The sequence below is a fragment of the Chinchilla lanigera genome, unplaced genomic scaffold (genome assembly GCF_000276665.1).
Source record: "Chinchilla lanigera isolate Chin_1 unplaced genomic scaffold, ChiLan1.0 scaffold00033, whole genome shotgun sequence".
NCBI classification, from domain to species: Eukaryota; Metazoa; Chordata; class Mammalia; order Rodentia; family Chinchillidae; genus Chinchilla; species Chinchilla lanigera.
This window is the reverse complement of record NW_004955434.1, coordinates 8,140,686-8,158,652: the sequence shown is the minus strand read 5'-3', so window position 1 is coordinate 8,158,652 and position 17,967 is coordinate 8,140,686. Positions and strand designations below refer to the sequence as shown.

Here is a 17,967-nt window from a genome sequence, read left to right as displayed (position 1 = left end):
GGCTTCTTCCTCTCTCCCTGCTTTCTGGATTCCTTGGGTTGAGCAGCCTTCCTCCACGAGGCCCTTGTGCTGTGCTAGTTTTGCCTTGAGCTGGAGTATGGTTTCCTCACGGCCACACAGCCACGCTGTATCAAAGCTGGCATTCGAATCCATCTCAGACTCTTCAGTCTTCTGGATTTTAAGAGCCTCTGTTTTATGTAATTTCCAAATGTGCATTCTCACCATCAGGACTCACTGAACCATTTTACTCTAACTGTATATATCTGCACATGGCAATTACTGAAACACATTGCAGTTAGTTTACTTTGGCAGCTTATCCTTCTGAGGCTTTGGAAACCATAGGCCATCTCACACTAGGGCTTGGGGTGGTTTGTGGGTTTTTAAATGGAAATTGATTACATCTTTTAACCAAGAGTATTTTACACATGCTTTGTGTCTCACTATGCTTTTTCCAATTTCCTTATTATCTTTTTCAGTAGCAAGCCCCGCCCACTCTCATCCCCTTATTTGAACCCTTTGTAGATGTCAGTAGCAGTGTTCTCTCTTGAAATAAGTTACAGAAGCCTAAGGAAGAGTGTAGACCCCCCATGATCAGTGCTGTCACCAGATCAGGTGAGGTACTGTGTGATCTGCCACAGATCAGGTGCGGTGCTGTGGGGACACAAACAGAAAGAGCATCCAGAGTGTTCAGAGTACATTTCCCTCTGGCATGCAAGTGGCAGCTGAAGCTATACAGAGAACCCACTCTACTGGCTGGAATTGGGTGTACTTTTCTAACTAGGAGTCCTCAGGCTACAGTCCATCTGTCCAAAGACAAAGGACTAAACAGCTGCTCCAAAGATGAACTTTTATAGCACTGTCATAGGGTTCCCTCAGTAGAAATGTGTCCAACTGGAATTTTAAGAGTTAATATTTCCATTATTTTCCTCTTTCTTAGTAGAGTAGTTGCTTAAATGTCAGTCGTAAATAGCTCCAGTGCTTTGCAAGCTGGTTCAGTTCTCAACACGAAGAAAAATCTGTCTTCCTAACATAGCCTGTGAGCTGTTGCTGGAACTCCCCATTTATAGACTGTGTATTAAAATGGAGAGGCAATTTCTCTACCTCCTCTGGGAAAGAGACTTAGCGAGGCTGTAGCTCGGAGGAAGACCTGGGTGATAGTATGGCTGAGAGGAGGAGTAAAGGCAAAAATGACAACCAAGTTGTGCACGTTTCACTAAGGGTGCATTGTTTCACACTTTAGGAAAATTGCTTAAGAACTGCCTCTAGACTTTGTGAGCCAATTTCTTCGTAACAGAAGTGCTCCTCTCTACTGCAGACTACTAAGGTGCCAGGGAATGCACAAAATGCTTTTATAAACAATATCATACATAGTTTCCACAACATTATAAAGTAGGTATTACTTTCAAAGAAAATGAGGCTCATGAAGGAAAATAATTTATCTAAAGATATGCATTTGGTTAATAGATCATCTGGGAATCCAGCTTAGACCCAAATTATTCATGTAATGGTAGAAATAAAACAGTGGTTAAGTAGGAAAAGTGGCCTAAGAAATTCCTGAAATGTTTGTTCTTACTTGTGAGCATTTTTAGCATTATACAGTGATTAGATAATTTGATCAACTTTACTAATTAATTCAGTATTTTTCAGCCTAAGAATGTCCTTTCTAAAATGTACATTCAGTCTGAGTAACTTTGGCTGTCATTTGACAAGAAGAGATCTCAACAAAAATGCTAAGATTTTTAAGTTCATTTGGGCCATGAGCTTCACCCCGGTGGTTTTCATGAACTAACTCCGCGAACAGACCAACACTTGAATATGGTTCTGAAACGTAGTAGCTATGAGAACCTGAAGAAGTTATTTTAACTTTGGTTTCTTTGTCCATAAACAGGGGACTGCTCAACTAAAAAGTTGTTGTAAAGATAAAGATTTTCTATGTAAATCTTAGGACCATGCATTTCACGGAGCAAATAAATATTAGCTCCTCCTTTCCTTCCTTAGAACGCAATTCTGAATGGCTGGTGTCACACTGACCCAAATTTTCCCCAAAAAATGCCCCTGCAAGAGAACTACCAATCAGAGAGCTCTTGACTTGCAATAGGTGATTATATAGTTACTGTTTCAGATCTGCTGACCATTTTAAGAAGGTTAATTCTGTAAGTAATTCAGAATATGTAGATACTTAGATATCTTAAAATGGTTGGATGAGTTCTTTACCTTTATTGCATGGTGTCATATAAATAAAGTTCCAGTTACAGTGTCAAGGCATTCAACAGTTCTCTGCCTCCATCTCATTGTCTGTAAAATGGGAACACTTGCTTGAATTACCTACTGCCAAAATGAAATATCAGATGGCTACCTAAAAAGGAATCTTTAAGGTATCCTAATTCTGTGGCACCGTGTGTGTAGTAAGTGTTTAATACCCTGAGCCTTTCTCTGAGGAGAGTTGGAGTGTATGCAGTCAGGTGAGAAGATGTTATTCAAGGTAGGCAGGTCCCAGGACCCCAGCGAGTAAGGGCATCCACAGATAGACAAAGAAATGAAGAGACCCAAGAAATGTGAGGACATTTGTCTTCTCTTTCTCTGTCCCTGTCCTCCCAATCAAACTTTGAATATTCAGAGACTCTCTTAGTGTGGCTGAATGAGATGATTCAGAGTCTGGAATTAGTAATTGTGAGCTTTACCCGAGGCACGGAGTGTTTGAGCCAGTGTGAAGAAGTTATTTGGCCCACGTAAATTGCCCACCTCTAGAATAATGGAAGAGATATTTTAAGCAAGAGTCCTTCTTATACTTGGCTGTTACCCTTGTCCTTTGCTCAACTCACCTGGAAGCAGAATTCCTTGGATTGAGAAACCCTCCTTGCCCAATCTTCTGGTTCTTCCTTGCAATGCTTCAGTGAAACCAAAGAGTCTTCATAGCAAGAGGGAAGTGTGGGCATGGGTAGGCCAGGGATGATCCCTAACTGTGCAGATTTGAGGGCTTCCAGTCTCTTCTAAATACAATGATTTATATATAGAGAAAAGATACCAGTAAAGTCTTGTCAGTTCACCTTATAGCCAAAGTAACCCAGGTTTCCTACCATTCATTCATTCATTCATTCAAGTATTTATTGAGTTCTTACTGTATGCCAGGTGCTATGTTAAGTGCTATGGAAGTGATGCTGGACAAGTCTCCACCTTCATGAAACATACATTTTGATGAGGAAAGCATATAACAAAGATACACAGTGTAAAGGCATGTATGACACCCATTTTTGATAGCCTTTATTTTTAATAAGAGGGATTTTAGGTTCACAGCAAAATTCTGTAGAAGGTATGGGAGGTTCCCATATAACACCTCTTTCTGTTTCGTCTTGGTTTATAACAGGTATTGAAATATCTATCAAAGCAGGGCAAAGACTGCCAGAAAGTGGAGGAATCTACAGAAAGTGAAAAAGTGTTAGAGAAGTTATCCAAAAAGCCAAGGGAAGTAGAGTCAGGTGCTCCTTCCTATGTCCCTGTCTCTGGAGCTCTGATTTGACCCTACCCACTCATTGCTTGGGTCATTTACATCACAGTATTAGGGGTAATCATACGACTAAGACCAAAAACTCTACATTACTATAAATAACCCACAAAATTATAGCTTTTGTAGAAAAATAGTTGTAAAACTTACAAATATATATCCTGCCTTGTACTTGGCTAGCAAACAACTACCAAAAAACCCAAAAGTCTTCCAACAAGAGTGTCTGCTACCTATATCTGTTTATTCTATTCGGTTGTGAACTATTTAGCACCATGATAAGAATTCTTCTCTTCTTCGGGGGGCTGGTCCTCAGCAGAGCTGTGCTGTGGCCTTCCAATTATTGTATACCTACCATTGCAGGGTAAGATCAAACAAAGACAACCACAGAAAAATTCTTCGTTATTTTCCTTTTTCCTGTCTAGAATGCATTATGAGGAAGAGAATTCCATCTCTGTGTATCCTTTAACAAAATTTTCTTTGTGTTGTCATATATAGTATGAAATTACATTATTCAGTTTCTCATTTACACATTTATTGTGTTTTCTTCCACTAAAGTATAACCCCCAAGAAGGCACAGAATGTGTTTTATTCTTCCCTGTGTCCCCAGCACTTAAGCAGATGCTTAGCAAAATTGTTTGTAAGTGTATAAAAGCATAGAAATTGAGATGCATGTATTATTAAAGACTAGGAAAAGAAAAATGAAAGGTACTATTTATAGGTTGTGAAATATGTGGCAGGAACACACACAGTCTGTTCTATTGCATGATTTCTTTCAATCCTCTTTTATCTTGGTGGTTGCCTTACGAGGAGACACTGTTAACACATCAATTTTATAAAAGTACAGTGGCAATGGCATACATGTCATCAGCATTTCTTCTGAAAAGTCCAAAGAGTTGGCTCCTGAGATTTGTAAAAACTATGGTACTTGGCCTAGATCCTTGAATTGATACAATCCGGATGACACAGGAGTTGGAGGGTTTTCCCACATGGAGTTGGAGGGCTTTCCCACATGAAGACATCAAGGGAACTTAGGGAATAATTGTTATCAGCTGTGCTTCTGAGGAGCCCCACTGATGAGGAGGAAGTAGTTCTGTAACTTTCTTGATGTCTCCCGGTGGGGGTGCTCCTGCCGAGTGGTTGCCGTGATCAGTGCTAAGCCTATTGCAGGGGAGGGCACCAAGTTCAGCTTAGTTCTGAGTGCTGTCCACCTAATACTTTTCCTGGTACCCAAAATGTATGTATTCTTCCAAAAAGGAGAAGAATTTTGTCTTGCTAGACCAAGTTATCTGCTACACAAACAATCTTACTAAGTGTTCATCATGACATAGCAGCTTCCTGAAGGATGGGATGATGGCACTAACCTCCATCCATGTGTAGACAGAGCTGGGTAGAGCCTTTTCCACTGGCATTGCACTATCACAGGAGTCTAAAAGTGGTGACCTACCCGTGTCATTGTCGCTTCCACTGCGCTTAGTGAGTTAAGCTCATGATCTAAAGTACAGAATATGGGTAACACATTTCCTGCTGGTGCTGCTGCTTCCAGAATAAAAAGCAGCTCCTTCAGAGGAATGAAATGCCCAGGCAATTTAGCTTAAAATAATACACAGCTTCTTGAGTGGTGGGAGTTAAGTGATCATTACTTGCTTATTGATAGATTTATATTCCGGTTCCTTCCACAATGACTGAAGTGGTAAATTTGTAAGGAACAGATAGATGTAATAGTCTAATGTATTTACTGTCCTGAAGGTCTAGAATGTGAAAATCATTTATGAGGCCTTTATTTAAACTCAGTGGATCATGTATTTTTCTTTCAGGATTCTAATCAGCAACATTCCTGAAACTAGTTCCACTAAATCTGGGAATTCAGGTTGCCCTAGTAATACTATCTTGGGCAGTAGCCAGGAGCCGCATATAGCTTTAAATTTGAACTAATTAAAATTAAATAAATTATAAAAATCAATATTGCAGTCCCACTCACATTTAAAGTGATTGATCTAACCACATGTAGCTACTACTGTAGTAGATAACACAGATAAAGAACATTTCTATCATCACGGAAAGTTCTACTGGACACCATTGCTAGAGATTACCTTTCTGGTAGACCTGTGTAGTCATGCAGTTCCTTTCTCCTATACCTTCCCCTTCCTCTTGGAAAGGAAATCCACACACAGCTTCATGGGCTGCTTTAATATCATTAGCAGCAACAGCAACTGTGAACTCCCAATCTTACCTATCATTACAGAGCTATCACTGGGCTTGACACAGGGAAAAGAAACTTTCAACCCGCTAGACGTCCGGTATCAGTTCATGTTCTCTAAAATCAAAGAATGAATTCTAGGAACTCTAGAGGTTAAAAGCAGAATTTATTGGGGAAAAGAAAGCTTCTGTCTAGGAGAGATAGAAGGGGCCCTGAGTGGATTGCCAAGGACCTCGCTTCTCAAGGGAGTTTTATAGAGCAAAACTACGAGGAGAGGTGGATTCAAAGTGGAAAAATCTATTATCAACTAACAAGATGATAAATATAATCACCTAGGTAACATTGATCCAGTGGGAAATCACAAGGTGATCTTGAGGTGGGACAAAACTAGTGAACCAATAAAATTACAAAGACAATTGCTTAGGTAATATTGATTAAATGGGGATCAAATAAGGAAGCAGTCGTGAAGCAAGTGTACATGGAACAGAACAAGGGCTTTTCCTGGAGGTGGTGGCTCAGTGGCTCTTCCTGTCCCCTTCTGAGGTGATTGATACATATTTAGAATATTAACCACTGCTGTTCATCCATAGGAGAAGCATGTGGGTGTAGTCATTTTGTCTTTTGTCTGGAGGTGTGGCCCTCAACCAATGCACCTTTCCCACAATTGCAATGTGTTCTCATCTTCTGCACTGACCCTTGAGGTCCCTGTCTGGCTGCCTATTATATTTTTACCTAAGTTAGCTGTCTATAATAGGCTTATATGATAAAGTAAGGAGAAGAGCTTTTTGAGAATAAATTGTAGTGATATGTGAAGAAAATAAGATAATACTAGGAAAGGAAACAGGATAAACTGCATATTTATTTGATTTGATGAAAAGAATACAAATATGTAATCATATATTTTATCAAGTAAATATAATTTCAGTTTTGAATGTCTGGCCATTTCTAAATCATGGAAATACAAGAAAATTTTGCACTCTTTGTTTATATTAATCTACATTTTCTAGTTGTTGTAATTAGATCTAAATACTTTTATAATTAGAAAGCAAAATTTTTAGAAATGGGGGGGCTTCCACAATGGACAGTAGGAAGAACGATTCTCCTTTATTTTCAGGGACTACAGCTTATACAGAATAAGTTTATTTGCAAATTCCTCCCCTCTTCCATTCTTGGAAGTATAATAAATTCTAAAATGGAAAAGGGGTAATTTTGTAATTCAGTGTGACAAGTAACATTTTTTTGCCAACTTATGTCTATGTGCATTCTTATTCTATTAATAAATGTACATGGCCTTGCTCCAACTATATTATGCACACTCAAGGACAAGGTATTATCATCCATTTCTTTGGTCTCTCCAATAGGACTCTAACCAGCCCTTGATAAGGTTTACTGAAGGACTGACTTACAGATTGGCTGACCTTGCCATTACTCTTAGTTTTATGCTCATAAAATGTGTTAACACCTTGCTTCATTTTGCTTTGGGTCCGAGAAGCAGTGTTCTTTCCAAATTTGCGGCATGAAATCCAACCATTGGAATACAGGAGCCATTCATCAAAAATTGAGTTAGGCTTTCTCTGGGTTTGTGTGTGTGGCAAAATCTTAATGAAATTTTTTTTTAAAAACTTCATTAGCTTTACAGAAATAGCACTGGGATGAGAAAATGCTGAAACTTTTTTGAGTGAGTACAACCATCCACACCAGGGTATTTGGCATCCCTATTAACTGGTTACATGGAGGGAGGGATTTATTAAAGAAGATTTTCTTTTCTTGGTTGGCTATTAGAGTGATAAAACATGCTTGTGGGGCTATTCTGGTTTTGACAGTTTCTCACATCAGCCAGGGTACCCCAAAGGCAGGAATTAGAGTTTACTTTGCCTTCCTTGCTGAGATGCAGACTGAGAGGAGGAGCTCAGAGTGTTGAGTTTGTTATTGAGCATATTATCTATTATCACACGTCACAAAGCTTTTAGACATACACATCACAACACCTAAACAGAGATTAGAGTTGTATGACATTTCTACCCTGTCTCAGAAACAAAGGAGAAGCTAGGAAGGGGAAAGTGAACTGGTTTTCATAAAAGGCCAGAGAATGTCTCTATCATTGTCCCAGAATGATCAATGTTACTATTTGGGAAGTTGTGGGAGTTCAGTGAAAAATGTCTCCTCTTCTTTGAAGGATAATATTACACTGAAGAATGCTACCAGGGAACTTATGGCTGACAAGTTTGAACAGAACTAGTGTAAGGCTACACATAGCAAATATTGTCTATTTTACTCAGGGAGGAGGCATTACATTCTGTTTGTTTGTTTGTTTGTTTTGGTACCGAGAATCGAACTCACGACCTTGCGCTTGCCAGGCAGGTGCTGTGCCGCTGAGCTAAATCCCCAGCCCCTACATTCTAATAGACCCTCCGTGATGGTTCATGTTGCTTTCTTCCCGATGGACATGTCATTCACATGTGCCTGACCCAAAGTGGAGGGCCGTCCAAGGGAATCCCCAAACTATGTAACCTCAATCTTTAGTTCCTCCAAACTACTCAGCCTTGTGCTCTTCTGTGTCCCAACTAAGGGAAGTGAAGAAATCAAAATATGTGTCAGTTCGTGCAAGATGTAGGAACCATGGGCAAGAGGTGCACAGCTCAGGTCTCCAAAAGGCCAAGAATGCTCCAGACTGTTTTGTTTTCTTGGAGTATAATATGTTTTTAAAAATGAAGTTTACCTTATTTTTGAGGATTACATTATTAAGGTAAAATAGTTTTACTTTAAATTTTACTATTCAGGAAGCATATAAATTATATCATTAAATTATATAAATATTAGTTATATAACTGTTACTACCAAATTCTATAATATGAAACATTAATTCTTTTAATGTTATAGTAACACAGTGAGATGTAGTTAGTACTGTTAGTCCCACTTTATAAATTAGTGAAGTGAGACTCCAGGGGATTCAATAATTTATCAAAACTACATGTTGATATGTACTTGGGATCTGAACTTAGGAAATCTGAATCCAGACTATTCTCTCTTCACCACTAATAAAATCCAGAAGACTATAAAGGCAAAAAAACAAAAAAACAAAAAACACCTCAAAGATGACTATCCATGTGGTCACTGTTTTTGCATTTTAAGCCTATACATAGGCTTCCCAGAACTGATTTTAGCCTTTATATTCAATGTTTTGATATATGAAATATTTAATTTTCTTCCCTCCTTTTCTCCCTGCATAGTAAGTTCCATCAGTATTGCACAGTACTCTGTGGGACACCTCCAACACATAGCAGGGCGGCCTGGGACTGAGAGGGCTGCTGGGAAGTGGACTTTGAGGTCTAAAACTGAGAAAGCCTGGGAAAACCAGGATGAGCTGATCACCCCACACATTTCACCTGCCCACTCCACCAGGGTGGGACTCCGGCTCGTCTCTGGTTCACCTCCCCAGAAACACAATGAACATTCTTATGCATGTCTCTTTCGATCTGTGTAAGCATTTCTCTAAGATGTACACCAGGAGCTAGGATCTTACCTTGTGGAGTCTGCATATACTTAACTTGATCCAGCACTGCTCCCCGCCTGCACTTGCACCTGTGGTGTGGAGATCGCTGCGACCCCATCCTCATCCGTGCCTGGTGTTTCACAGCCCGCTCTTTTCACCAGTCCAGCAGTGATGTCTTGTTGTTTTAGTTTATGTTTTTCTGATTGATAATGGATTTGAGTACCTCTTGATAAACCTTTAGCCTTTTAGTTTCCTCTTTTGTAAATTGTCCATCCCTATTCCCTGTCCTTTTCCCAACTGGAAAGGCTACATTTTTCTTATTGATTAGCAAGTCTTTTCTGTATATTCAAGATGTCAATCAATATTTTAACTATTGGAAATATCTACCCCCAGTCTGTTGTCTGTCTGTTAACTGGGTCTGTGGTGAACCTTCATGGACTGAAAATTCTTAATCCTTAGATGCTTTCAAATTTTGTTGAAATGATCCCCCCCAACACTGGGTTACCACTTGAGGTATATTGTGTACATGTACCAGTTCCCTGAAATGCATGTAATCATCATGTACTGCAAACACATACTAACTATAGCCCAGATATAGTCTACAATATCTTTAAGTCTTATTTTCAATTTTGTATCTTCCTTTTAAAAAAAACCTGAAACTTAGAATGGTTTTTTCACGTTGTTAAATAGCCTTATAAGTGTTGTAATGGCTATCTGATGTTCTCCTTATGGGTGTGCACTGCTCTTCTTTAACCATGTTCTTATGGCTGGCCTTTTGAGGCCTCCAGTTTCATGTTACAATCATTACCTCTGTCATGACTATCATTACACAGGATTTCTTGTGTTCTTTAAAATATACTTTTAAGATACTTTCTCAGGAGTAAAATTCCAAAGCTGTGAATATGAAAGCCTTGAAACGTATTTCTAGGTGCAGGTTGTCAAATGGTTTCCCAAAGAACTGGAAAAAAGAAGACACTTTTCACCCTGTCTACGACACCAAGAAGCAGTACCTTCTTCACCATTCTTGGTGTAGTGCTAAGAGTGATGTCTTAAAATGTTTGCTAATGTGATAGGTGTAGAATATGGCCTTTTATTGTTCAATTTTTATTTCTTTGCTAGCTTGAGAGTTGACACTTCATTCATATTGGCTGATCAGTTATGAAGTATTTATGAGTAGTGCTTGGATCCTTTGCCTGTCTGCCTATGGAGATCATGCAAAAGCTTTGGGAGAATCAAAAAGAGAAGAACTAAAAGTTTTCCATTGTCCTCCGTATTTTATCGGTGCATACTGCTAACAAGCCTTTCTTTTCCCCAAACCTTGTGTGGGATTTTTTCTGTTGATTCTATGTAGAGTGTATTATGGTATACTTAAAAAGGATATTGTATTTTGTTTTCTGCTGTGGGTGTGGCCTGTGAAGGAATCTGTATATGATCTCCCTTTTGGGTCATAAGTTCCTATAGGGCCACTCTGAGTCTTTAGAAGCAGTTCAGCACACTTGCTTTGGTAGGGTTCATAGCATCTGTGGAACACCTCTCCCAGCCAAGGGAGAGCCGAGCATCACACACGCTACCTTAATGGTCCTAAGGAGAAATGAGAAGAGTTGTAAGGGCAGTAGGCTGGTTGTGTCAGAGTGTCCTTGTTTTAATTAAGAATAATCCCAACATTCTAGGAGGCTGGGGCAGGAGGATCATATAGGCAACTTAGTGACTTCATTAGACCTTGTCACAAAATAAAAAGGCATGGCTTGGGATGTAGCTCAGTGGAAAGATGCTGAATTAAATCCCCAGTGTGAGAGGAGAGAGAAGGGCCAGGGATATAGCTCAGTGGCATAAGTGCCTGCCTGGCAAGCGCAAGATCCTGAGTTCAATACCCGCTACTAAAAAAAAAAAAAAAAAAAAAAAAAAAAAAAAAAAAAAGAGTAGAGAGAGAGAGAGAACAAACTCAAGAGAAAGAGAGAGAGAAAGAACAAACTCTGATCAACCCGTGGCACCTCCCCTATTGATAGGTGGGTTGCTTTTCTTTAATCAGGCCTAAAGGTTTCCAGTCTTAAGAAAAAGCAGCTCTAAAGGAGGAAGGTGTGCAAGACCAGAGATCAAAAGTCCAAATCATTGGTTCTGTGTTGTCCATAATTTAATATTTATGGAGACAATCCTGAGGCATGTCCTCTACTAATCCCCTTGTTTTTATCAAAAACCAATAGTGATATCAACAATAACTGACATTTCTGAAGCACTTCAAGCACTGTACCTGGACTTCCTTACCCAGTGACTCACTCGTTCTCCACAGTAGCCCTGTGAAGTAGACAGTGACCTTCACATTTCACAGCTGAGGAAGCGGACACAATGAAATGCAGTGCCACAAAGCAACAGCGCTTTCTCTCCACTAGAGTGTAGAATTAAAAGCTCATTATTATGTTTTATAATCTCATTATACTCCAGAAGAATAATCTATTGATGTAAAGTTATGAGTCATGGAGAAAGAAGGAAAAGGTAAATAATCAAGGAAGTTTTGGAGGATCATAGAAAAGGACCACATTGGCCACCAAGGAGAACTACACTGAGTGAGAAAAAAATTGAGGGGGATAGATGAAGTCAGGTTATCATAAACTTGGTGATTTTTCTTCTCAAGTACTAAGAAATATTTTATCATTTATCATTATTTAGTCATTTACAGTTTTACTCTTTACTACAACGATCAATAATATAGTACATGCAACTATTGGACACTGTACCTGTTTTTAGATAATAAGGAAGATATGTGTCTGAATGTATCTGTTGTAAAGACAGATGAATAGGTAGATAGATTTATAGTGTTTTAGGACTTAAGTGGCCCTTACTAAGAGCACTCTGCGAGGCTTTTTCTCCCCCAAGGTGAAATCAGAAAAGAAATTTCTGAACAAAGGAATTAAAGGAGATGCATCCAAAACCTGATGGTAGTGCCTGGAATAGGAAGGTTCCCTGAAGACAGACCTTCAGGGTCTAGGACTCTTTAGAGAGTCTGGCAGAGGTTAAAGGCCGTTGGCTTTGGGTACTAGAGAACAAACTAAAAATATCCTACGCCAACAAACCTTGAAATCCCTCTTGGGTCAAAAAGCTTCTGCCCAAGTAGTGCATTTCAGGTGCTCATTTGGGAGACTGAACAGGTTATCTTAAGAGAGAAAGGCATTTTGTCATAAGAATCGAGGCCGAGTGAGGGTCTAACTTGGTTGGAGTAGTCTTCTGCCTCGAAGTGGGTTAATGTCATGTTTGCATTTCAGGATTTTATGGACAGCTGCAGACGTTCTGCCCCCCACATTACCCCGAATCCCAGAGAACTGTGCCACCTGGCAGCTCCTGCAGTGTGGTGCCTTCCTTCGAGGACTGCCTAGTCCCCACATCCATGGGCCAGGCTGGTTTTGATGTTTTCCACAGAGCCTTCTCGACTCACTCAGGCATTACAGGTATGTGGGGTGTCGTGACTTACAAACTCAGGCCAGCCGGCAGGAGAGACCAGATGGGTTTCCTGTGGCTGGCCTGGACCAGCCTTGGCCCAGTACATAACTGTCGCAAATCTGTTGCTCTTCCCCCTTATGTCTCTCATCTGCCCTTCCTCCCCTGCCCTCTCCAGTCCTACTTCCTCCACCCTGCTCAGCCGCCAGCATCTGTCTCTTAGATGGTGGCAGGAGCCTTCCAGACAGCCTCCCTGAGACTCCTTCCGCCTCCTCCGGACCTTTCTGCCCTCCATCCTACCCTGAGCATTGCCTTCCAAAGCTGAGATAAAATACCCCGCATTCCTCCTCAGATGGCTTCAGCAGTTTCCAGTTGTGTAGAAGATAAGCTTTTCTCTCCATCAAGGCATCTAAGCCTCCTTGATTTAGGATGGATCAAACTCCCAGACCTGCCCACACGTGTTCTTCCTCGGTGCCCTGCTCTTGACCTTTGCCGGCATCCTTGACCCCCACGTGCCTCTCCCCCTCTGTCTTTGTAGTATCTGCAGCTTCTGGATTATTCTTTCCCTTCTTCTGCATCTCTTTTTTAATCCTGTTCTCCTTTACGATTACCGTCACCTTTGTGAGGCCATTTCATCCCTCCCTAAAACACTCTTCTTTTACTTCTACTAAGCTTGAATTTCTGTACTTGTGCTGAGTCAGGATTGGCAGCTTCCTCCCCACCAGGATCCTCACGTGCAGAGACCCGCCGGAGGGCCAGCACTTGGTGAACTACGCTACTGCGCTGCACACCCAGTAGGTGTGCGGCCTACTTTCTGACTTGCTGTGTTCTTTCTCTTCCAGTATATGATTTGCCTTCGGCTTCCTCAAGCCTCTTTGGGGAGTCTCTTCGCAGTGGGCCCGACGATACCACATTCTTACAGATCAGCGCCGTGGACCGCTGTCCTAGCCAGCTTTCTTCCGTCTATACCGAAAGCTAAAAGCTGCGCTGACCTCTGCCGAACACCCAGAATCTTTTAGTTGCTTGCTCCCTTTTGTTTTCAGACCATCACAGGCTGCGTGAAGAAGGGTGTTCACCAAATCAGTGCAGCCTGCGAGGTCCTGCGTCTTTGGAAAGCAGGACTGGATGACCAGAGCTGGCTTTGCAGCAATATTTGCACTTGCTTCTTTTTCTCGCTGGATTTGGTGGACCAGGTGACTGGCAGGACTGTCTTTTCAAAGCGAAGAAAGAGTCTCACTTTACTGGATACCTGTTACTTCCTGGCTGTCAACCCTCAAAGGACACCAATGAGAGGATGCGGATATTAAAATGAGGTTGGGGGATGGCCCTTGCTGAAAACTCCAAAGAGGGAAGAGCCCAGTTACCAGAGGCATAATGAGCAGCCTCCCAACTCCAGATGTTGCAAAGCCAAGCATAGGGAAATCCACGTCCAAAGCATCATGCGGCCTCAACTCTCAGAAATTCCAGGGGTTTCCCTCTTCTCTTAGATGTCATCATGCTAAGCAATTACAGTCAGTGTTTCCCCACTGGCCAAAGGTTTTCTACTGCATCAACCTGCTTTATTTGTTTAATATTAGAGACTTGTGACTTACATCTGCTTTAAGAGGAAAACAGTAACACTTAGGTTTTGTTCTTTGGGCGGAAATCATGATCATTTTAGTCACCCCGGCTATATCCATTTCACCATACCTGTGGCTCTGCTTGGCCTGACCTCTGGAATGATAGTTCTGCAGTTTGCAAAACTATCTGAGGGTAATAAGGTGGGCAGTCACCTGTGCATTCATGTGCATACGTACACACTCACACACATACACACACACACTCCTCCCTGTACCCAGGGCTGTAGCAGGAACTCTCATGGATTGACTGCTTAGTGACTCCACTTTGAAAACACTGTTCGTAGGAAAAGGCCATTTGAATTGTTTGCCCACCGCTTTCACTCTGGCACTCCACCTAGAAGTGTTGGGACTGTAGGAACAGGGACACGTGACAGGTCGTATGTGTGGGTTCCCGCAGAAAACCAACCCCAGGATGCCCAGTGTCCAGTTACTTTGCACAGCCTCTGCCCAGCTCCCTCAGGGTATCCAATCATCTGTGTCTTTCCCTGACATTCTCCCTCCATGTGTTCATTTCCTCTCAACATCTTCTTGACCGTGTTTCAGACATGCTAAGCAGAGCCTGTCATACCCTGGTATCAACTCTTGGGAAGGTATATCGAATGGTTCACAGAAGGTAGGCTGAAGAATGCCACCTTTTTTTCTTAAACTGGTTTGAAGGCCTGGAATTTTTCACAGAGCACTTGGTCATTTTATATCCAAGCCTAAAGGAGAAGTCATTTCTATTGACAAGTAAAAAGGTCTTGTGCCCTAGGGCAAAAGCTATCAACACTGGCCAATCCCTAAACGGTCAGTTCTAGCATTTTGGTACACTCACATTTGATAGTTCCTTTTCTCTCTTTTAAAGAATATTTTATGGACAATTGTATTTATCAAACTGAGATCATTACAGTCCTTAGCAAGACAATTAAACAGCTTGGTGTCAGACTTGAGGTCCTGTAACAGTTTGTTTTGTGACAGATGGGTCCTTCTAGTCTGGCTCCCAAATCAGAAGTGTTCCACCTAATTCCCATGTTCATTCAGTGTGCAGTAGAACGAGGGGACCGAGGAGCCAAGTGTGGATTTCATTTTTATAGCACACTCAGTTGATCTAGCTTGTCTTGCTAGTGGGCTGTGTTCTGAGGAAAGCTGTAATGCCACTTTCCAAGTCTGCAAAAGATTTGAATTAAGCACATTACACAAATCTGCTCTGCTTTACAGAAGGATGCACATCAAGCTCTATGACAAGTGAGCTCTGAGACTGCATGTAAAATACCACCATTCTTGCAGACATTATGGGTTGTGCTACTTGGCCTAAGCAAGGACATGTGCTAACACTGCCTTAGTAGCATGTATTAAGTGTCCTCTGTCACATGCTAGTAAGAAAGGAAGACTCTGCTGTCTTTAGGGAGACTGTCTATCCATTCTTCACTACTGACACTATTACAAGCAGCTCAAAATACATTTCATTGGTGTGATGAGAAAAACATGAAGAGGCATGGTTGTTATTGCAGCTGATGTTGTAACCCCTGCCTGTAGCTTTATAGATAATTTAAAGTGGAAAGGAGGAAGGAGAACAAAGCAAGAAGCTGAACCGCAGAAACCAAGGATGTCATCTCCCCCTTTGGTTAAGAGGAGATGCTTGTGAGCCAGGCTCTGGTCTCACAGTGACACTACTCTTTCCTTGCCTCACCCGGCCTGGAAAGATTCAAGGAGGAGCCCAGGCGCAGCAGCACCTCCTTCCTCAGTAGGATTTCAAGGCCCGGCCCTAAGGCACACCCTTCTTGTCAGAGAAAGCCCCTCCGCAGGTGCCTCATTGTTGCCCAGTGGCTGCAGGTTTGTGTTTAGGACCTCAGGACAAGACGCGTTCCCATTCCTTCAGACTCCAAAAGCTGCCCTTAGGTTCCAGAATTTCCCCTGACATTAAAATTTGTCCCTTGCTATTTTTGCTTTGCAGAAGATCTGTATCTTACTATTTTGTAGCAGTAAACATGAAACTCCAAAGATCATTCCCTTCCATTTCCTGACCTTTATAGTCTTTTTTTTTTTGATACGTAGCCATTTTCATAAACATCTAAGCAGAGATTGTCATTCCCCTTTAAAAAGAAACAAACAAACAAAAAGAAAAAATCTTGGTGCTTGTGAAAACACAGCCCAAAGCCAATTATCCTATTACATTAAAAAATAAATCAATATGCCTAGGGGGCATTTAATTTGCTACATTGTTTTAATTCCCTAAAGAGACTACATCAAAACGTCAGTGGTAATTTAGTCTCCGATCAACATTTAAATATTATTTAAATATTTACAGGTCCTAGGAGGTATCTCGGTCTACCCTTGTCTCCCGCAAATTACCTAGGTGATCCTAACATGGAAAAAAAGGTCGTTAGCAGATCACAGCATAGTTTCCACTGATAATAGTGTGTTGGTTTTGTTCAGTTGTAAAATTACTAGCTGTCAAGAGCACTAGTACACTAATACCAGTTTTGAACGGGGACAACTGTTCAACTCCCCCATCAGAGAACCTCAACGTCCCACTTGCCTTGAAGTATTGGGAATAGTGACTGTAACCGTTCAGTTTAATTGTTTGGTGTTTTATTTGACTGTTTTACCATGTCATTTTATAGCAGCGTTTCTTAATGGCACTTTTTGTTGGTGGTGTGGAATTTCTGCAGTTACTTTTTTTTCTTTTTGCCATGGGTAAAGCAAAAAAAGAAAGAAAAACCAAACTCATTGGAGAAATGGTGAGTGTAAAAAAGAAGAGATTTATTTTGTACAGACAGCAAAGCATCCTGTGTAATGTTGCTGACATAAAGCATTTGGGGGGGTGGAAATCTGTTTTCCATAAATCACACAGGCTTTTTGTACATACTTATATACACTCACGTAGAGAAATGAACTGCATATATCATACTGGATATGGGGCCCGGTTTTACTCTAGAGGCACATCTGGTGCTTATTGTCATAAATCTTTTAAAGAATTAGGTACACTTTTTTCTATTAATATGTATAGTTTTGTGATTTGTCACAGTTATGTTTCATATAATCATAAGTTATTTTGTCTTGTTTCATGAAGTCCTTTTTTATGTCAAAGTCAAAATGAAGGGATTGTGCACTTGGTACAGAATAAAACTGGAACTACAGGATACGCCCTCCTGCCTGCAATCCTCCTTCAGCATGTCGCTTTAAGACACAATGGCAACAACCATTGTTTGTTTGTTTGTTTGATTATTTTGTTTTGTTTTGCCATCAGCCTCCTATGTATTCGGGATGGTAATTATAATGAGAAGCAGATGGGGGAGGGGTCCAAGGCCAGCTTTAAAATGCCTCATTGCTTTGGGCCAGAGCTGCAGCCTGGATTTAATTATAGATATGAGGACGAAATGGCAGTAAAAATGAATGTCTCCCTGAATCCTTTACATGTTGGGAGTGTCCATAAATAAAACATGAAGCTTTATTTCATCAGATTTAATTAAAGCTTTTATACATGTTTTATTGGTTATTCTATTAATCCGCTTCACAAACTGGATAAATGTGTGCTAGGGTTTGAGGTTTATTTGTACCTTCTCAGTAGAGTGCTACATCATGCTTCAGAAATCCCTCTTGTGCTTGGTGCCCCAGGTGCTGAAGCTGGGGTGTCTGCCTGCTGGCAGTTACAGGAGGGAGCTTTCCCAGCACCCATTTTCCTAAAACCCTACTGCGAAAGACAAGCCTCAGCTTCCCGGGGCTGATTCCCTGACCTTTCTAGTCC

General features: G+C 41.0%; 1 protein-coding gene across 12 annotated transcripts in view; it reads left to right on the top strand.

Moving 5' to 3' along the window:
• Glis3 (GLIS family zinc finger 3) overlaps nucleotides 1-17,688 on the top strand; it is a 440,925-nt gene extending 423,237 nt beyond the window's left edge. For all 12 annotated transcript variants that reach the window (XM_005388624.2, XM_005388628.2, XM_013516325.1 and 9 more), the window contains 2 exons: nucleotides 12,450-12,632; nucleotides 13,464-17,688. In XM_005388624.2, the coding sequence (XP_005388681.1) occupies nucleotides 12,450-12,632; nucleotides 13,464-13,600 (320 nt within the window). In that variant the 3' untranslated portion in view covers nucleotides 13,601-17,688. The remainder of the gene's footprint in view (nucleotides 1-12,449; nucleotides 12,633-13,463) is intronic.
• Nucleotides 17,689-17,967: the final 279 nt, after the last annotated feature.